Source organism: Girardinichthys multiradiatus, chromosome 13, assembly GCF_021462225.1.
Source record: "Girardinichthys multiradiatus isolate DD_20200921_A chromosome 13, DD_fGirMul_XY1, whole genome shotgun sequence".
Taxonomy (NCBI): domain Eukaryota; kingdom Metazoa; phylum Chordata; class Actinopteri; order Cyprinodontiformes; family Goodeidae; genus Girardinichthys; species Girardinichthys multiradiatus.
Window position 1 is genome coordinate 23,899,351 of NC_061806.1, and position 22,132 is coordinate 23,921,482.

The window sequence follows — 22,132 nt, forward strand, 5'->3', positions numbered from 1 at the left end:
AAGTAAAAGAGCCTGCCAATAATAAGTTATTTATGAACAATAATGTCAGATTCATGGGCACCCCTTGTATAGATACGTAAAACGCCTTACATTAAATTAATCTCTAATTGCAGAAGTATGATCTGACAATTTTTTTGAAATTCCAACCTTTAATTCCAGAATAATATTTAACGGGAATATATATATATATATATATATATATATATATATATATATATATATATATATATATATATGTTTAATAAAATAGCCGCCGTCACACATATTGACACCAACAACAATTCCTACACTGAAAGAAATGATTCTGGAGGGGGATAAATACAATCCATGAAATCATTTAAAAATTACCTTTACATATTAAGCAGCAAATTAATTAGATTATAATGGGTAAATACTATCTACCCTACCTTTTTGTGAACAGTGGCAATTGCAACATAAAAATATCTCATCAAATGTACCCAAAGAGTCTGAGCAGTACATCGCTTGTGCGCATGTGCCAGGAAGTACCGCTCTGCAGCTATTCAGAACCAGTCCGCCGCTGCACAGACTGTGGATCCATAATGTACAGGTCCTTCTCAAAATATTAGCATATTGTGATAATGTTCATTATTTTCCATAATGTCATGATGAAAATTTAACATTCATATATTTTAGATTCATTGCACACTAACTGAAATATTTCAGGTCTTTTATTGTCTTAATACGGATGATTTTGGCATACAGCTCATGAAAACCCAAAATTCCTATCTCACAAAATTAGCATATCATTAAAAGGGTCTCTAAACGAGCTATGAACCTAATCATCTGAATCAACGAGTTAACTCTAAACACCTGCAAAAGATTCCTGAGGCCTTTAAAACTCCCAGCCTGGTTCATCACTCAAAACCCCAATCATGGGAAAGACTGCTGACCTGACTGCTGTCTAGAAGGCCACTATTGACACCCTCAAGCAAGAGGGTAAGACACAGAAAGAAATTTCTGAACGAATAGGCTGTTCCCAGAGTGCTGTATCAAGGCACCTCAGTGGGAAGTCTGTGGGAATGAAAAAGTGTGGCAGAAAACGCTGCACAACGAGAAGAGGTGACCGGACCCTGAGGAAGATTGTGGAGAAGGGCCAATTCCAGACCTTGGGGGACCTGTGGAAGCAGTGGACTGAGTCTGGAGTAGAAACATCCAGAGCCACCGTGCACAGGCGTGTGCAGGAAATGGGCTACAGGTGCCGCATTCCCCAGACCTGGGCTACAGAGAAGCTGCACTGGACTGTTGCTCAGTGGTCCAAAGTACTTTTTTCGGATGAAAGCAAATTCTGCATGTCATTCGGAAATCAAGGTGCCAGAGTCTGGAGGAAGACTGGGGAGAAGGAAATGCCAAAATGCCAGAAGTCCAGTGTCAAGTACCCACAGTCAGTGATGGTCTGGGGTGCCGTGTCAGCTGCTGGTGTTGGTCCACTGTGTTTTATCAAGGGCAGGGTCAATGCAGCTAGCTATCAGGAGATTTTGGAGCACTTCATGCTTCCATCTGCTGAAAAGCTTTATGGAGATGACCATTTCATTTTTCAGCACAACCTGGCACCTGCTCACAGTGCCAAAACCACTGGTAAATGGTTTACTGACCATGGTATCACTGTGCTCAATTGGCCTGCCAACTTTCCTGACCTGAACCCCATAGAGAATCTGTGGGATATTGTGAAGAGAACGTTGAGAGACTCAAGACCCAACACTCTGGATGAGCTAAAGGAGGCTATCGAAGCATCCTGGGCCTCCATAAGACCTCAGCAGTGCCACAGGCTGATTGCCTCCATGCCACGCCGCATTGAAGCAGTCATTTCTGCCAAAGGATTCCCGACCAAGTATTGAGTGCATAACTGTACATGATTATTTGAAAGTTGACGTTTTTTGTATTAAAAACACTTTTCTTTTATTGGTCGGATGAAATATGCTAATTTTGTGAGATAGGAATTTTGGGTTTTCATGAGCTGTATGCCAAAATCATCCATATTAAGACAATAAAAGACATGAAATATTTCAGTTAGTGTGCAATGAATCTAAAATATATGAATGTTAAATTTTCATCATTACATTATGGAAAATAATGAACTTTATCACAATATGCTTATATTTTGAGAAGGACCTGTACATATTAACTAGTTTATAGGTTTACAGGAGTTCTGGTCGTTATGTTTTATTTAATGTACCATGTATGCACTTGAAGCAGAAAGTTTGAATCATTGTTTTGGCGGACATTTTGGATGTTTTAATCATTAGCCCAACTTAGCAATAACTGTTAGTTATGGCAAACTGAATGCGTATTATGACGTCAATATCAACTCATTACTCATTCCCTATATTTGCACATTTTTCTCGGTTAACCTTAGTGCAGGATGTTCTTTTAATGACGGAAAACAAACGACACACTGAAAAAAATATTACTCCAAGTTAGAGTTTGTAAGCATTCACGAGAAACCACTGGACTGCTGCCTCTTTGTATTGAATTCATGTTAGCTACTGCTGCTGCATTATCTCAGAACAACCTCCACAGAAACTCACAATTTAGCAAATTTCAGCCTATCCTGTCACCTCTGGAGGGGCTTTCAGGTGTAGGTTCTGTGATGTCTGAGCATTTGTCCCAAATTGGATGGTAAAAACTGACGCTAGATTTTGCACAGATCTCACAAAAATGTAGCCGTTCAGAGACTATAAATCACATAAGTGTATCATTTCAGAAACATGTTATGTAAATTTGATGGAGATTAGACATTATAACATTTTGGAGCTGGTTGTCCAAGTACAATAAATAAAAGTAGTTTGGTCAAAACCAGTCTCTATCAAATCTTCTTTCTTATTAGACTTGAGCATTTATGACTTGGGGATTCATTGCAGATAAATTTACAAGTAACGTTACTATATATATATAAATGTATATATGTGTATATATACATATATACTCTCCATGTTTACCCTTTCTGTCCTCTTTTCACCTGTTGGGTCCTCTCCATTAAACCTGAAGTCATTCCTCAGTCCATGCGTAGTTGTCTCTGCTGGGACTTCCAGACCTTTGAGAGGCCTGTCTGCACTTTTGGGAAGAAAATAACATACAGTGTATGCTATGCAGGGCTTAAAGAAAGAAATAATAAAACCTAAAAGTGCCTCATCTGAAGAAAGATCAGGTTTGATTAGTTTTCTGTCATCAAAAGTAAAACAAATTTTTGGACTCTTTTGCCCATTCACTAGATCAAGGAAGAGTTTTGTTGTATAAAAACTATTTCGCTGGAAGATACATTTATGCGAAAACTTGAACTTGCAGGATTGAGGATGTGCCCTCTCCTGGACACAATAAATCAGGTATATTGTTGTTTCACTTTATCACAAAACTGCAAAAACATATCTGCAGATAAATAGCAAAAAGTTTAAATTATCAAAATGTTTTTACTACTCCACAGATTTTATGTAAACAACCTTATTGCTCCTCTAGCAAGTCATTTAGGATTTCTGCTTCGTGCATGACACAAGAAAACAAATTCCAGCATTTGCATGCATTATTTTGTTTTTAATTCACCTACAGTGAGTCAGAAGATTATGTATAAGTTGACCACCTTTTAAACAAGATTTGAAAACTTCAAAGCTACCCTCCACCAGGTTAAAATAATGCCAATAAGCCTCTAGGCTTACAACTTTTTTCTCATTTTTTCCCCCCAAGCATTATCAATTAAAATATAAAATTCTACCTTTGTGGTTGAATTTAATTTAAAGAAAAGTAAAACATTTTTGAAAACAATTCTTGTGGCATCCACAAAATAGAAGTCCCAATTTTCCTGCTATATTACAATTAAACCAAACACTGCAATGTTCACTTTTAATTACTTTTATTTCCTTAAATCTTGTAAACCTTTAACTTAAACTGTACATCTTGTCACTTAAATTCATTTTTTACAGTCACAGAGTGTGGAGAAAAAAAGGGATGCCATCATCTGTTGTCTTATTGAGTACCTTGGGGAAAAGCAAGAAGAGCTCTTCCAAGACTGCCAGGTACGTTATTAAATGACTGATCAACTCAAGATATTACGTGATGCATTCTACTCTCCTTTCCTTTTCTTCTTTCACCTTTTCTTAACCCTCTTTCCTTGCCCTTCTTATACAAAACAGCGTCTGTTAAAAAGTTAGACTTTACCAAGAAAAATGAATTATATTAAAACATTGTATTGTTGATATGCTTGAACTGAAAATGGCCCTACTTTTTTGTTTCTTAAACATGGAGGGCGAACATGAGGACCACACGGACCAAACCATGAAGGTGCTTGTGATCCATTATCCTTTGGCAGAGGAGGATCCAGCTGAAGTGTCTGTGGTGATTGAGGGAAACAGGGTGCTGAATGGGTTTGGTAACCAAACCAAAGCCTGTATGCTGTTGATGGGTCTGATCTACAGTCTCAACCTCGAGTATCCCAAGATGCTCAAGAACACTTTTGCTGTATTCCAGAAGATGTTTTTGGAGCTTAATGGAGCAAAGCTGCCCAGGAAGGTCCATAGCCTCAAAGGCAAACTAATGGAATGTACTTAATTTCTTATGGTTGTTTCATCATGCCACAAGAAAGACCATTTGACTTAATTCTAGAAACTTGTTGCAGGTTTTTAAATTTAGAAAATATGTCTTTGTTCTGTTAATTTGGTTTCCTGGTTCCCAGTGATGTTCATGGCAATGCCATCTGTAAAAATCCTCTCCCTGCTACAGACAAAAGAGTGGATACTTAAAAGTGACCAGTTAAAACTGATTACAGTGTTTCATGGTCTTCTAAACAGAAAATGTTAAGCTACTGATTGATTAAGTATTAGGGTCTCCTTTTTGGGTAAAAACTGTCTGATTGAGGTTCTTTGACTGAAATTTAGATGTTTTGCAGATTATTGGAATTTTTCAATTTTGGAAAAAAAAATCAACATTTTCTTTTTTATTTTCACTGTATAAAAAAAGTCAGCAGTGTGAATATTGCATCCTTCCACTGCCATCTTGATTTTTGATTCACATTACTTTGCAGCCCATTCGGGTTTAAGCAGTGTTAATTACTGTTGAAAAGTTGAGGAATGTATCTTAACCAATGTTTTGTGAACTGAAATGTAGCACAGTTCTGAGTATGTGACTTGGAGGATAATTTTGTACCATCTTTGTTTATTTTTGAGCATGTGCTAAGTTAAATAAAAGTTGGTCCTATCCGTATCATCCTGTGTCTGAAAATGCATTTCATAGGTAAATGTAACCTTCCCAGTTGACTAATACTTAATTATATTTATTAATTATTAGTTATGATCATTAAGTAAGTTGAAAATAAAAAATAGGCAATAATATTACTCAAAATGTTAAGGTTATTAGCATTGAAATCTATTCAGAAATGTTAAGTAGACTTTACCTAATTTCTCATAGTGTTTCATAGTTGTTGAAATTAGATATTCTTTACTAAAAGAATGGTACGCTTCTTTGGAGCTTCTCCACACCGTAACTCTCCCGGATGTGGGGAAAACAGTAAAGGTGGACTCATCAGAGAACAATACATGTTTCACATTGTCCACAGCCCAAGATTTGTGCTCCTTGCACCATTGAAACCGACGTTTGGCATTGGCATGAGTGACCAAAGGTTTGGCTATAGCAGCCCGGCCGTGTATATTGACCCTGTGGAGCTCCTGACGGACAGTTCTGGTGGAAACAGGAGAGTTGAGGTGCACATTTAATTCTGCTGTGATTTGGGCAGCCATGGTTTTATGTTTTTTGGATACAATCCAGGTTAGCACCCGAACATCTCTTTCAGACAGCTTCCTCTTGCGTCCACAGTTAATCCTGTTGGATGTGGTTCGTCCTTCTTGGTGGTATGCTGACATTACCCTGGATACCGTGGCTCTTGATACATCACAAAGACTTGCTGTCTTGGTCACAGATGCGCCAGCAAGACGTGCACCAACAATTTGTTCTCTTTTGAACTCTGGTATGTCACCCATAATGTTGTGTGCATTTCAATATTTTGAGCAAAACTGTGCTCTTACCTTGCTAATTGAACCTTCACACTCTGCTCTTACTGGTGCAATGTGCAATCAATGAAGACTGGCTACCAGGCTGGTCCAATTTAGCCATGAAACCTCCCACACTAAAATGACAGGTGTTTCAGTTTCATTGTCCAACCCCTGTATATGAGTAACATAGATGCCAATTTCTTTGGCTACTCTTCAAAATGTGAAAGACAAACTCACCCACAGCACTCGATACAGAAGTGTGAAATCCAGGATTAACAGATTACAAAACAGCTTTTATCACCAGGCTTTTAAATTCAATGAAACTTTAGATTTTTTTTTTTCAAATGATGACAATAAAGTTTTTAATCTTAATATATATAGATAAAACAAAATGGTATTCATATTCATATCTCAGTAAATTGTAAAAAGAAAATTATCTACTCATCTAAACCTGTCCATATGTAGAATTAGAATGTTAATTAAAAAGTTAAAAACAACAGGAAATGAGGCAAACAAGGTTGGACAAGGACTCAAGTTTAAATTTCCAGCAAGTACTATCAGGAGGATAGTAAAAGCGGTAAACACTAAATGGCTTTTCACTGTTTTTATTGCGATTGGACTGCAGTTGATCCAGTTAAAAAAAAATAGAAAAAGTAGACTGATCATGTTTCTAAGCTGTGTTTTGGCAGTAGACCTGTCTTAGAAATAGATAAGCTAAGATATGGACTAGTCAAACCTGGGTTGGAATTTTTAAAACACTCTTACACAGTTTGTGACATGGGAAATCTTTATTCAAAAAATCTAAAATTGCTAAAATCTCATCTCGTTGCCATGAACCCAATATCCATGTATCATCTCTACATGTGAGCTGGATGTGTTGTCACACCTCTAACTGAAACTGCAATTCTGGTCCTGGATTCAGGTTTATCTTGCCATTAAGCACTGTGAAGATGATAAGGGAGATAAAATAAAACATCACCAAAGATAAGTGCTAATCTACATGCCAACCGAATATATGGAAGGCATGCCAAAAAAGAGCTTTTCCTGTCACACCATCACAAACGGATAAGTACAATGGAGGGTATGTGATGCTATGTGATTTTTTTCTCCTTGAAAAGCCCAAAGAACCTTGTTAATAGTGTGCAATGCATTGAATTATTTGAAATTTCAGGACATTTTCTATTCAGATCTGGCAGACTCTGTCAGAAAAAGTTATTCAACCGGATAATAATCCAACCCATATCTGACAAAACCTTGTAAATATACTCCAAAGTTTTGTTTTTTGCTTTTGTTCCTGCATGTGATGCAAGTTTTGCATTTAATTGACCCTTCTAGGCTATCGTATTTTACACTGCATTTTACCCATCTTTACCAGTAATGGTGCATCAGAAAGTTGTACCAACGGTATAACTTTTTTTGGACTAAGCGTACTAACAACTTGAAGACAAAAACTATCCTGACAGCATCCAAAGCCACAATTTAAAAAAGAAATGTTTAGAATACATCATCTACGACAGTGTTTTGTTTGCTTTTAGTATTAACTTCAAGGCCCGATTTACAAAGGCTAATATGCCGTTTAAAATTAACAAAATATAATTCACTGACATTAACTGTAAGAACTAGTCTAGGCCAAGCATATATTATCAGGGTTTTTTGCCAGAAACAGAAATCAAGAGTTCCTTCCAATAATTTCACAATTGTCTTTAACAACTCATTTGTAATGGTTTTATTCACATCACAGCAGGTTTACAGGCCTTATAGAGCCCAAAAAACTGTATATATTACATGTTGCATTTATTTTCACATCAATTTTAAATAGGTGGTTTATTTTCATTCATACTAGCAATACACCATTAGCACATATATTATTGTTCATGTTCTTTGAAGAAATCAGTGGAGTATACAGAAAGCAACATTGCCCCTTTGTAAACTGATTGGTCTCAGTGCTTTACGCGTCACATCAGAAGAAGGAATGCAGTGGTTTAATTGTAAATGTAAACAGGTAAACACCTATTTGAGACAGATAAACACAACACATGTGAAAGAAACAAGCAAACAAAACATGGTTGCTCATTCTGAGGCATAAATCAGTATTTTTAACCGTATTCTCATATCTCCCACAAGTGTACCCATGTTTAAGGGAAAAAGGGAATGTCACCAGTGCTCCTGAGAGTAGACTGAGAGACGATTGACATACAACAAGGAGCAAAGAGCAAACAACAGAAATCTGTAGAGTTGACCCTTTTTGCTTTCTTACCATAAAGACATAATTGATATGTCGACTTAGAAATGTACAAGAAAACATCAAAATTTAAAAATAGATAAACAAACAGGAAAAATAGGGCAAAAGACAAAATAAATCAAAGCTTGTAAAAGTATGCATGTCACATTAAAACATTACAGCATATTAAGGTAATGGCCACGTTTTTAGACTTTGAAATCCAGCAGATTGCAATCGACCTTGTAGTAAACGTACGGGTAGTACTCCTGTTGGCTCAGATTCAGACCTGGGATGTCCATGGAAGCCTGGAGGCCAAAACCAAAGTTCAACTCAAAAGTCAAGTTACACTTACACCAAATATTAGCTTAAAATTTAACTACACAAGACTTTCTTTTCCTAATTACAATGAATAATTAATTGTAACAACATGTAAAACTGCTGGCTTCATTCAACCAATCACATGATCTACTCAGCATTCATTTCCCAGAGAAAATCACTACTGTCTAATGTAGTCCGATTATCTGTTCTGCCATAAAAAAAAAAAAACATAGTGCCTTGCAAATAATGTATTTTACACCCATAGATAGAAAGCGAATAGCATAATTCACAAGATGGCTGTTTATCTAAACTCGCAGCTTTGTCAAAGAGATCATTGATCAGAGAAGCATATAAGAGGCCCATTGTAACTCTGGAGGAGCTGCAGAGATCCACAGCTCAGTTGATATGACAACTGTACGTCGTATACACAAATATGCCCTTTGTGGAAGAGTGGCAAGAAATCCATTGTTTGAAGATAGCCAAACGATACTCTGCTTAAAATTTGCCACAAGCCAAGTAGGAGCACAGAAAAAATTTGGAAGAAGGTTGTTTAGTCAAGTGTAACGGAAAACTAACACTGCAAACCATTACTGTGGTAAAACATGATTTTGGCAGCATCATGATGTGGGATGCTGTTTTTGGAAGTTAATCAGAGTAGATGGGAAGATTGATGGAGTTTACAGGACAATCCCGGAATAACCCCCCTGGATGAGACAGGGGTTCACCTTTCAGCAGGACAATGACCTTAAATATACGGCCAGTGCTACAATGGAAAGGTTCAGATCGAAGGAAACTCATTTGTTAACATGGCCCGGTCAAAATCAAGGCCTAAATCTAACTACAAGTCTGTGGTTAAACTTGAAAATCGATGCTAACAGATGCTCTTCATCCAATCTGACTGAGCTTGAACTATTTTGCAAAGTAGACAAAAAATTTTGTGTAACATTAAAAAGTTATCACTAAGATTAGAAACACGCTGTTAGCTGAGTCCATTAATTATCAAACCAGTGTGAATTAATTATAGTTTGTTTTAGCAGTAAGAGTAGAAATTGTACAGTTTGAAGAGCTCTCTGTCCAGTGCTGCTCATATAACACCAATGTCAATCATCTCACCAGATAACCCATAGCTATTGCGGACACTTACGTCAATGACTGCAGCACTGCTGTCCAGGTGTTTGTACAGGTCATTCAGCACCTCTCGAAGTCTCTTCATGTTCTTCTTGTTGGGCTGAAGCAGCATGGCCTGGAAGTTAACTGGCAGCCCGTATCTACAAACACGACCACAGATCAATGCTTTTCCAAACTCAAATGTCCAAATATCACACATTTATGGCACATTTGAATACAAAATACATAACATAAAAGAGCAGCAGATATTCCTACAGAGGTGAGACCTTTTTACATTATGTTTAAGCTCTTGATGCAATATAAGACCACAGACAATAAAACAGAGGGCCAGGGAACAACTCTTCCACAAAAGATTAGTTCATGGGGAAAAAAAATCAAAGGGTTCAACCTTGACAGAGGTATAAGAGTTTAATCTAGTACAAAATGGAGATATGAATAAAAACACAAAGTAATTTTTCATGCTCTACATTTTTTGCTCTTCTCATTTAGAACTGAAAAAAAATATATATGAAAAAAAATCACATTACATAATTTTCAAGCCTGATGGCATCGTTCCTTTGATCTAAAACGTTAAAGAATGCATACATGATCGATGCAACATGTTAACCTGCTCTCACCTCAATACTGACTCAACAAACACACGCAGAGCTTTAATGTGAATCCATGCGATGAAAGCCTCACTGAAATTCACCTTCAGCCATCGCACCAAAGGGCCCTACATTGACAAAAAAGTAGTTTAATACTGAGTAAAATATAAATATGTAGCACCCTTCAACATGTATCGGTACCCCCAGCTAGAAAAGTATGAAAAGTATTAAAGTACAATTCATCCTTTAGTGCAGTAGAAAATTCTTTCAATGAAAATGTTTTGAAAAGTTGTTCTGTTCACTGCAGTATGCAAAAAAAAAAAACGGGAGATTGATAAATATTTTTGTCAATCACCGTGGCACCCGAAACAATTTCCATTAAAATGAAAGTAACTGGGGTTACTTTATGTTTTTAAGTTGGTCAGAAGGTTTAGGAACTTTTCCTTTGTAATCCACGACTTCCTGTTTTTCAGGTATAGAAATATGACGCAAAGACTCTTTTCTCTGCAAGGGATGACCAAAAAAAAAAAAAAAATAGTACTCTCGGGGTGGCACAGTTTTATTTAGCAATGATGCTATGGCAGAACCTGAAAGTTATGTCCAATACATAACTATATATTTTCTTTCAGTTACATTTGAGAAGTGGGTCAAGAAGTGAGGGCACTTCAAATGACTAAAAACATATGATTAATTTATTAAATACATAATTGATTATGTATATAAATAACTGTTTCATCTCATCAACACTTGTCCTTTCCTATCTTAAGTTTATCCATAAAGAAATACTACATATTCAAGACTATCCAGTTGGATGAGGTAAGGGTTGGGCAGCAAATTTAAAGGGTGACCCATGACCCATCATACCCCTGACTCAAATCCACTCAACCCTCTTCGTAGAACCACCTCCTGTGAATCTAGAAGTACCATCGAGGAAACAGGTACTGCCCTAAAAATGTCCATTTAAGTCAAAAAAATTATTAAAAAGTTTTAAATGACTGGAGCTGGGACAAATGAGGCCGGAAAAGATCCCAAGGTAAACCTTCTACCATGGACAGTCAGGCGGATAGTGAAAGAAGTAACTAAAAAAAAACATTTAAAAAAATCTAAGCTCACTGATCGTGAAATGCTACAAAACATTTGTATGTAAGAGTATGGTACCACAATGTTAGAGGCAGTAAATGATCTGTGATGCTGTGGGCTTGGTTTTATTACAAAGACGCTGGGAATCGTATTACACTTTACTGCATCATGGGCTCTTTAAAAACGGGTCGTTATTGGGTCATTCTTTAGAAAAATGATCCAAACCATTTCTACCAGAGGTGCATGAAGAACGGAGACCACTGTATATATAAAATACTTCAAATGTGAGAGAAACAAGTACTGGGTTACTTCGTTATTACTTGAATATCAATACAATTATCACTGTAGCTAAACCTTTACTAAATTCAGTTGAAAAACAACTCAGAGCTCCTTCATACTGTCTGTATGAACATTAACATCACCTACTTTGTCACAGTGTATGTGGAAGAAAAGAGGTCTTACAAACTGTTTCTTCTTGTCTGTGCACAAACGAGTCATCTCCTCTTTGTCTGCCTTCATCTCCTCCTCATTGTAGTGGAAGTCACGCACTGTAAACCTGATCCAAAAAACACAGTAGAGAGCTGGTGAGGAAAACAAACGGATGTGCAGGAGTGCGCTATACCACTACTAATGAAAATAAAAATAAAATAAAGGCAAAGCGAACAATAGAAGCCCTCTATTCTGCTAATTGGGAAGGTCAAGGGTAGATAAAATTAGGGGTGTTATAAAACCTACTTCAGCTGTCATTATTATTGGGTGTCTATTCAGAAGGGACGGATTCATGATTCATATATCAACATGTTTCATTACAAAAACAACCAAACTGTTACATTATGCTGGGAATCAAATGTAGAAAACTTGATATGAAGGGCAACAGCTACAATATTGTTTTACAAAAGCTATAAAAAGCCTAACAGAGTAGCTACAGATGTGGACAAACTTGTTGACACCCCTGGTAAACAAGCAAAAAAGCCTTGAAGTAAATTTATCTTTTTTTTATGATTTTGTAGACCTAGTGACCTGTATTCACAGTTCAATTCCCAGACAGGAAATGGGCAAGGTCTACAACAGTTTGCTGTACAAACAACCATACACACACACACACACATACATACACACACACCCATACCTAAGGACAATTTAAAGAGACCAATTAACCTAACAGTCATGTTTTTTGATTGTGACAGGAAGCTGGAGTACTCAGGGAGAACCCACGCATGCTCAGGGAAAACATCCGTCCGTCCGTCGTCTTCCGCTTATCCAGGTCCGGGTTGCGGGGGCAGCAGACTCAGCAGAGACGCCCAGACGTCCCTCTCTCCAGACACTTCCTCCAGCTCCTCCAGGGGGAGCCCAAGGCGTTCCCAGGCCAGCCGAGAGACATAGTCCCTCCAGCGTGTCCTGGGCCGTCCCCTGGGCCTCCTCCCGGTTGGACGTGCCTGGAACACCTCCCGAGGAAGGCGTCCAGGAGGCATCCGGTATAGATGCCCGAGCCACCTCAACTGGCTCCTCTCGATGTGGAGGAGCAGCGGCTCTACTCCGAGCTCCTCCCGGATGGCCGAGCTCCTCACCCTTTCTCTAAGGGAGTGCCCGGCCACCCTACCACCCTACGGAGGAAGCTCATTTCAGCCGCTTGTATCCGTGATCTCGTTCTTTCGGTCATGACCCAAAGTTCATGGCCATAGGTGAGGGTAGGAACGTAGACCGACCAGTAAATTGAGAGCTTTGCTTTTCGGCTCAGCTCTCTCTTCACCACAATGGACCGGCACAGCGCCCCCATTACTGTGGCAGCCGCACCGATCCGTCTGTCGATCTCCCGCTCCATTCTTCCCTCACTCGTGAACAAGACCCCGAGATACTTAAACTCCTCCACTTGAGGCAGGAACTCCCCTCCAACCTGAAGAGGACAAGCCACCCTTTTCCGGTCGAGTACCATGGCCTCGGACTTGGAGGAGCTGATCCTCATCCCAGCCGCTTCACACTCGGCTGCGAACCGCCACAGCGCATGCTGTAGGTCTTGGCTAGAGGGGGCCAGCAGGACCACGTCATCCGCAAAAAGAAGAGACGAAATCCACTGGTCCCCAAACCAGACCCCCTCCGGCCCTTGGCTGCGTCTAGAAATCCTGTCCATAAAAGTTATGAACAGGACCGATGACAAAGGGCAGCCCTGCCAGAGTCCAACATGCACTGGGAGCAATACATAAATATAACATTAAAATAATAAAAAATATTTCAGCATTTTCATTTTAAAAAATACAAATTTTGAGCCAACATTACCAAGGAAGCCAACAAATGTGTCCATGTCTGTGTTTAACAGATAAATCAGTAAAAGTTACTTGTTTTCTCTGGCTTTGTGTCTGAAGTCGTCTACAGCCTTCCTGAAGAGGGTGACACTGAAAAGGCCGCTGTCGTTGTCTTCAAACAGCTGCCTGCGTAAAAGAGAGGAAAATATGTTGAAGCTAGAATCATACTGCATGTTTGGCATATTTTAGCAGGTAATCAAGTGAAAAATCACATTAACTTTAGACTCAGCTTTACTGCATGTTGTTCTTAGCTTTTGGTAAATATGGCTTGTAATGATTGCTGGTGAGCAAGAGGAGGCCAACTTAATTTATACACAAAGATACTAACCCAGCGTCTGTGTTTGTTTAGCTTGTAAAAAGGTCAGAAATGCTACATGTGGCTCAGCGTTGCGGGATTTTAATGACAAATGCTTATAATTCAGAGAGACTTGCAAACAAAATGTTGTTGTTGGTTCTTTCTGAACTTCAAAAACCACAAAGAAAACACACATAATAGATAATTTTTTTAACAGCTTAAAAAATAACAACAAGTAAAGCTTTTGGAGCGGCCTAGTAAAAGTCCAAACTTGTGGTGTGACTTGGACTGTGCAATTAATCGAATTATTCATCCAATTTTGATCTTAGCTCACACCGTTAAACAATTTTTAATGTCAATATTTTAGTATTTATTTTTGCATGTGTCCTCTTATTTTGTAATGTCTCCCATCTGACACATGCTTCAGCCTCTCCAGAGGCTGAACCCATGTCCTTCGTGCAGCTTTGAAAAATGTCAGCGCAAGTAAAGTTGTCACTGAGTGGGTGACATGGGTCATGGGTCACTCAGGTGGGTATTAATTGACATGTGGTCGGTGCAAAAACACCCCAAGTTAGACCTAATTTCAGACCTGGAATCAGTCAGGCATGAAATGAACAAAACTGCAAAGGTTCAAAATAGCAAAAGAGTGAAGTAACCAGCACACTCAGTAAAAACATAGCAGCATTGTTCAGCGAATAAAAATGTCATCAGTTAATTTGTGGGGAAACACTTTAGATTCTAAGGCACAGACCCGAATAAAAAAAAAAACACGACGTACAAGATTTGTTTCTCGATGGTGTTTGCGTTCGTCTGCAATACATCAAATCTGCTCAACCATCTCAAATCTAAATCTGGTGTGATCTATTACCGAATGTATATTACCGAAATCTGAATAAATGTTTAGGATCTTTTAGTTGCGCCACTAAAACATGAGCAAACGTGTTTGGTAGAAAAAATCTTATTATTAGTGACAAATATTAGTTTTCTTTTTTAATACTTATAATGTGTTGATATTTTGCTGATTTTTTTTATATAATTGAATGATTTTATTTCATTAGATGCAGTTTACATTTTTTCAACAGTTAAAAGGAACTAAATTGTGTATTATTATTAATTATTTTGTTATATAATGCCTTACATTCGAATATAGGCTTGCTGGTATGTTTATGGGAATGTTCAACAAGAAGGTATCAGGGTGAATTTCATGTTTCAAATCTATTCACTGTTCTCTAAGTGGGGTGAATGCATTGTTTTTCCACACTCAATTGTTTTAAATAATTGTTTTCAATATTGACCAAATTAATTCGTTTTAATTTTTCAAAACAAATCAAGCAGCCCAAGGCATGACCTCAAACAGGCCGTTCAAGTTCGTGCACATTGGATTATGGTTGATTAAAACAACTCTGTAAAGAAAAGACGGTAATTATTCCTCCACATGAATGTAAAAGATTAATTACAGCAGATTTTAAAGTGACGTACTTAGTGGAACGAGGTACAACCATCTCTGCCAGCGTCTCATACGTCTTCTGCCAGTCAGAGTAGTCCGTCCTGGTGAGAAAGAAAGAAAATAAACTCCTTAATGCAATATGCTAAGTAAAATAATACAAAACAGCATATCTTGCAGCTATAGAAATTCAGAATCTTCTTCTCATATTGGTTACAGATAATATTACAGAATGTCCTACTTAGGGACAACCACCAGCATGGTAACCAGGTACTCTGAGTCCAGCACAAAGTCATCTTTCTTCACTATGTCAGCCAGACTCCTGGTCAACAAACTCCCTCTGAAAGAAGACACAAAGTCACTTCAGACTGCTAGTTGAAAAGTTATCTCTACTGTATGTTCTCCATTGAATGATCAGCCTTTTTGTTCTTTTTGTCACAATTAATAGCCCGTGTTTCAAGATAACTCACGCATTCTTCCTCTCCAGATTTTGCAGGTTTCCCTTCAGATTGTTGTAAGCTGAAGCTCTGGCCTTCAGGTCGTTGTCTATCTGAGTCACTTGCTAGAAACCATTTGGGAGACAGTAAATATCACCTTACTTACTGCAATGTTAACTCACTTAACAAAAACTTGAAACTTATACCTAATGTGAACCTTATTTAACAGGAAGAAGTATGAAGAATGTTTTTTACTCCTGTCCAACATAATTTTTCAGAAAACCTAAAATAAAAACTAGTAATATAGTTTTTAAAACCTAAGCAGCAGATCATTTACATGCACCCTCAATTGTTAACAAAGACTTGAACTGCAAAACTAATGCAAAACTGCAGTAATTAAATTCTTCGTTTCCCAGAGAAGGTGAGTGGACACTGCAGAGGACCTCTAAAATACGGATACTTCAATGCTTGTCTTTCCATTAAAGGCTTAAACAAAGTTGCAAAATAAGTTTTTATTAATTTTTTTAAAGCTTTTCTTAAAATAGAGTCTGTAATAGTAAAAACACAAAACTTCAAAGAGGTTCCTTTTCTTTCAGACATAAGTAAAAATAAAAAAATGTATATGAAATAAATGTTATACTCCAGTAAAAGATAACATAAAGGTAAGTGGGTTTACCTTGGAGATGATCTCAGAGATGTTCTTTAGTGATTGTTTGATTGGATATTTAGCCATGTCCCACTGAAATCTGGTAATATAGGTGACCAGGTCGACTGCAAACCACGTAAAGGTCATCAACAATAAAGAGATGAAGGGAAGGAGTTGCTTTATTGCTGTTTAATTACACTGCCTCGCAAAAGTATTCACACTCCTTCAAACGTTTGCCATTTTGTTACAAACACTTCACTGTATTCAATGAGACATGGCTTTCAAAAAAAGTTCACAAATAAAAATCTGAAAAGTGTGGAAGGCATCTGTAAAAAACAGAACAAAAACATGGTTTGTGGTCAATTGCAAATTAGCCTTCTGATGGCTTTCCTTCAGCAATAATTTTCTACCTAAAACTTTTAGTTTACCAGATTTGTGGAGTGAATAACAAATTGCTGTCCTATTGACAGATTCCCCCACCTTAACTGTGGATCTCTGCAGCTCCTCCAGAGCTGTCAGTTGTGCCATACTCTTCATTTTCAGATGTTTAAACCTTGGGATTATGTTTCTCCACACTTTTCTCCCTGACCTGTCTGCAACATTCCTTGGTCTTCATGGAGCTGTTTGTTCATCAATGTTCTCTAACAAACCTCTGAGACCTTCACTGAACAGCTGGGTTTATAATGAGATTCAATTACATATAGGTGGGCTCTATCTACTAATTAGGTGACTTGGTGCAATTGATTGTCCTGAATTTTACTTAGCGGTATTAGAGAAAAGGAGGCTGAATACAACACACCTTTAGATTTTTATCTGTTAAAAATCATGTATCATTTCTCTTTTGGGTCCATAGTTAGGTACCAATTTGCGTTGGTCTGTCACATAAAATGCCAATAAAATACATGGAAGTTTGTGGTTGTAAAAGGTGAAAAGGTTCCAGGGCTATGAATACTTTTGCAGGGAAGTGTATATTGATGATGATTACCTCCGTTGGCCAGTAGGTTCTCCTGGACTTTGTCTCTGCTGTCCTCCAGAACATCAGCCATGTACTGAGCAACCTTCTTCACCACACTGAACATGGTTTTAAAAACCAGCATATAGAAGAGGTGGAAATAAAGTTAGGTTCTAAAACAAGTTAAACTAAGTTTCAAACTATCCAAAAAATAATAATAATAATCATACAAGGTCATAGTGGCAGATTTTACCTTTCCACAAAAGTGTCTAGCTTAGCGAGCTCATCCGACAGGCCCACTAAAACGTCAAGAGTCCCAACCTGTTAGATGTAATATCCAGACATACAATGAAGTAAAACAAGCAAAATGTGCAATTATGTAAAGTGTTTTGCATTACTTTAAGATCGGGGATGTTGAACTTGTGGTTGGTGGACAGAACGTTGGTGCGTGAGGTGGCCACCATCAGCTTGTCCCAGGTCTGCTGGCAGGTCTTCTCTCCCGGAGCAGAGATCAACCAGAACTCTGTCATGGCTGCCCACAGGAAGTTTATCCAACCGGCCGCTGGTGTAGAGAAATCACTGAACAGGAAGGAGTAATAGTTATTAGATCTGAATTAAGCACACAACTTTGAGTAATACGTTGCAGCTTAAAAAAAATGTGTTGGTCTTCTGCACAGAAAACACAAGAAATCCTGGAAATTGGATTAATGTAAGTTGAAAACAGTGCCTTGGTATAAAAACATTTAAATAAAATAACAGAGGTTGGCAACAACAAAACATCTGCAACTGCAAATTTGTAGAAAGTCAAGTGATATTTAGGGGAAAACAGAGACATTGTGTTTGTATTTGTATTCTATGGTAAAGTACTAGTAAAGTCTATTTTTAAAAAAGTGAAGGGGGAAAATGTGCACACTAGAAGAAGAACAAGAACACAAAATGAATTCATAAATAATTATATAAATTATAAGAGTAAATAAAAATTAAAAAGTAAAAAAGTTAGTCTGGTGCAATTAATTACCCTTCCTGCCGCCATTATTTTGTATTTATTTATTTACAAAGAAGGTCTGTCCCACCTTTGAATTTCGTTTAAACCAGTCTTTTTATGACCTTTACCTCACACAGCTGTATGCTCCACACCTTTACGAGTTCACTATATGATGACATCACCTTCATAGAACAGTTTTTAAACACACCTTTCTTAATTTGTGGCACAAAACAGAGGAGAGTTTTTGGAGTCTAACATGGAACCAGTCAGGGCAAAACTTGTAAAGTATGTTTTCCTTATCATGGCTATTTATGTTTATTCATGAACTATGCTTCAACTTTAATTGTAATTTCTGATTCTTCTATTACTTCTTTTATCATCTAATGTTTTAAACAGGTTTTTTACTGATGGATAAATGTTTTCACATTTAAAAAGGAAAGGTGGGAAAAACGATGCGTTGGCCGGGAATCGAACCCGGGTCAACTGCTTGGAAGGCAGCTATGCTAACCACTATACCACCAACGCCTATCGACAGCGAGACATCCACAGAGCATCTGTCTCACGGAGTGCGGCCTATTTTTCATCTTATTGTGTCTTCCTTCTTTCGGAGCGCATTTCCTTAATATTTCTTTAGTTACAAAGAGCAGAACTGCATACTGCGGAAAAAGACAGGTCTGCTGACTTACGGTCATATGATCAGTCTAAGCTGTGAAGCGTTGCTAAATAGTTGTCCTCCACTTAATTAAGCGAGGTGAACGTCGCATGAACACGGGGCACTCCTCAGATAGCAGATAGCCATCAGTGCAAGAAAAATATATATGAAAAGAAAAGCAGCTGAATAAACCTGCTTTATGTTATCCTTGCTGCTGTTGACACGGGCTTGTTTATTGCTTCAGCCACACGCTGTCACGACACCGATCACTGGAGGACTGCTGCACTTACCGATGAGCCTGACGGTCTCAACACTGTGTTCACGGGGTTTAAGTCGGTAAAACAGACACCGCTTCCCATATATGAAGCTCAAAATAGTAGGTTTAACATTCACAGGTCCTTCAGCTGGGCATCTCACTCACTGTCAGCTGATCAAGGAAGAGGATCTGCGTTTGCGCAACAACTCCTTCTACACTGCTGCCCTCGTGTGGTAGTAAAAAGACAAGCATTTAAAACGTCTGGATGGAAATATCTCATTTTATTCTTTAATCCATTTCCTTCTTATTCATTTCTGTTTAATTATACTTTTTTAGAATTTGTACTTTATTGAAATAACATGGCTCTCAAGACATCTACAGTAACAACCAGACGTTTAGAAAGGTACAAAGTTTTTTCTATCTATCTATCTATCTATCTATCTATCTATCTATCTATCTATCTATCTATCTATCTATCTATCTATCTATCTATCTATCTATCTATCTATCTATCTATCTATCTATCTATCTCTCTATCTCTCTATCTATCTCTCTATCTATCTCTCTATCTATCTCTCTATCTATCTCTCTATCTATCTATCTATCTATCTATCCATCTATCTATCTATCATCACCTAAAATTAAATAACATTTCTGATCCTTGGCATTTGTTTGGAACACTGAATTTCAAGAAATCCCTGTTAAAACTGAGATAAAGACAGGGCACAACATATATTTGTAAATATTGTAGTTCTTTATTAATATGTAATTTACACAGCATGCCAAATTGTTAGGAACAAGATCACAATAGATCAAATATTAGGCAAATGTAGTTTTGAACGTTGTTCAAAGCTCATAAATTCTTATATTTTTTATAGTATGGAAAATGATTTAATGCCAGACCCAAGTGGAAGCAACACGAAAGCAGTCAGTTAGGCTCAGTGGCAGAATAGAAGAATAAACCTAAAGCTTGAGTTTGGAAACATATATATATTTGAGACCTGATGCATTTGATCAATGTTGATCATATAGCTAATAAAGCTTTTTTGTTTCTATTTTTGTTTCTATTTTTTGTTGGAAAAGCCGGATCATTGATTATACCTAAATCCAGTGGTTTTGTAGAGCAAATGATGTTAGCGTGTGTTTGACAAGTTCAGCATTTTAAAAACAGTGCCACCTTGTGGTAAGATAGAGATACTGTAATATTTACTTTATTAGCTGCCACCGTCAGGCTGCAGTAGACGTCTTGAAATGAGAAACTTCCTTATCCAACGATGAACTGTTTGTAATTCTTAAACATAGCTATTTTGTAGAGTCTTAACAGTTAAATGTTCACCTGTATAATGCAACTATGTGTTTAAAAGTTTGCAATGAAGCTCCTGCATTACCTGTGACAAAAAGAATACAAAATAAATAAGAATTAAATAAATAAGAATATATATATATATTAAATTAGGATGAGATTTTTTGCGGGAAAGATTATGACGACACGGACAGAAAATCCAAAACAGTGTATCTTTGTTAGGGATAGCATCGATGTAAATAGTTAAACTACTGACTGTTCTGAAATTAGTTTTTCCTTTAAAAACACTAAAACAACTGTGATTTTTATATTCAATTTGACTTCTTTAGAACGTTTTCATCAGAATGTTGCAATAAGATTGCTGTTAGAAATATTGCTATCAGAATAAACCTTTTGCAGCACATGTCATTGTAAATCTGATATGCCAATACTGGGCATAAAAAGAATGCCATTTTTGTCTTTTATTAGTTTGGATTTTTTTTATTTTTTTTTTTCAAAGTGTGAAACTAATTATTTATTCTGATTTTAGTTTCTATCTGTTACTACTGGCTCCATTTAAAATATCCTTTCTTAGCACAATGAATGCATTTTAATGAGACTGAGAGGAACCAGAGCACAACATTGGATTTTCTCCCAATCCTCATGTGAATATCAAAGCACATTCCTTACTTGTCCTGTAAAAGTAGTAAAAACAAGCTTTTATGCCTGTAAAAAGAATATGCAAAATGGCAAGAGTTTGAAAAGTAAATACATTTCTTAGAAATACGTTATCTCTAAATTCTTTTATGACTGCAAAGAAAACCTGAAAGCATCTAGATTCACTGGATGAAAACATTTTAAAAGACTTGCATTAAAGGACTTTCTTCGCTATTCACAATCTTTAGGGCCTAAATATGCCAGAGTGTTTTTTCAGTTCATTTGAGTGCCATAAAACAAAGATAAGGGCCCAAACAGTTCCACCATAGCACAAAACAAAAGCATATAACTGAAGCAAATGTAGGCCGAGCTTTTCTGCTTGTCTTAACGGTGTGTGGTCTATAGAAATTTATATAAAAAATCATACTGCATTAGAAACTTCCCACATCAATCTGGATTGTCCAAAAAGGTCAGCTAAAGGCTCAAAAATGAAAAATAAGATAGGGGGTAAAGAAAACAAAGAGTTAATAGTAAAAAATTCAACATATTTTAATTCCCCACATTGCAAGAAACACAGGCAGACAGACTTTAAACAGAAATCAGGTTTTTAAAACTTCAGCTAGAATTGCCTGATCCTTTTGCAATAAGAGGGCTTCTGGCTCACTGACTCTCACAACTTTCTCATGAGCATGTTTCACTGCTCATAAGCGCACTTCGAAGAAAATCATATAAAAATAAGTCCCTTTATATTTTGGTGGGTGCAGTAAATTATTATCACTGTACAGAAAGCTAAAAATAGGGTTTTCAGGCTCCAACTAAGCTGGGAAAATGCCTTAAGCTGTTCAAAGGAAGTCTGAGCAGGTTTGGACTATCAGCCTTACTCTCATACATTATATATT

At 37.3% G+C, this 22,132-nt stretch overlaps 1 protein-coding gene and 1 non-coding gene across 3 annotated transcripts; both read right to left on the reverse strand.

Annotated features, from left to right (window-relative positions):
• Positions 1–7,704: 7,704 nt before the first annotated feature.
• atp6v1c1b (ATPase H+ transporting V1 subunit C1b) lies at positions 7,705–19,486 on the reverse strand. 2 transcript variants are annotated; one of them, XM_047382844.1, is made up of 13 exons: positions 19,329–19,486; positions 17,800–17,980; positions 17,655–17,722; positions 17,435–17,520; positions 16,480–16,574; positions 15,837–15,928; positions 15,608–15,706; positions 15,402–15,470; positions 13,661–13,753; positions 11,790–11,883; positions 10,278–10,375; positions 9,677–9,800; positions 7,705–8,519 (listed from the first exon to the last, which is right to left on the reverse strand). In XM_047382844.1, exons 2-13 carry the CDS (start codon positions 17,929–17,931, stop codon positions 8,421–8,423), a joined length of 1,149 nt encoding a protein of 382 aa, XP_047238800.1. In that variant the 5' UTR covers positions 17,932–17,980; positions 19,329–19,486; the 3' UTR covers positions 7,705–8,420. The 2 variants fall into 2 exon arrangements, with proteins under 2 accessions (XP_047238800.1, XP_047238801.1); XM_047382845.1 differs by lacking the exon at positions 19,329–19,486 and having other exon boundaries at positions 17,655–17,700; positions 17,800–17,941.
• On the reverse strand, positions 18,840–18,911 carry trnag-ucc. The gene has a single exon. It is a non-coding gene; the product is annotated as a tRNA-Gly (tRNA).
• Positions 19,487–22,132: the final 2,646 nt, after the last annotated feature.

Bases quoted from the DNA above. Each gene is read 5' to 3' on its own strand.
- atp6v1c1b (XM_047382844.1), bottom strand. From the start codon at position 17,931: ATGACAGAGTTCTGGTTGATCTCTGCTCCGGGAGAGAAGACCTGCCAG. The intron at 15,929-16,479 runs GTAAACCCACTT...AATGGTTTCTAG, and splicing joins TCTCTGAGATCATCTCCAAG to CAAGTGACTCAGATAGACAA. The intron at 13,754-15,401 runs GTACGTCACTTT...TCTTTTACGCAG, and splicing joins GTTGTACCTCGTTCCACTAA to GCAGCTGTTTGAAGACAACG.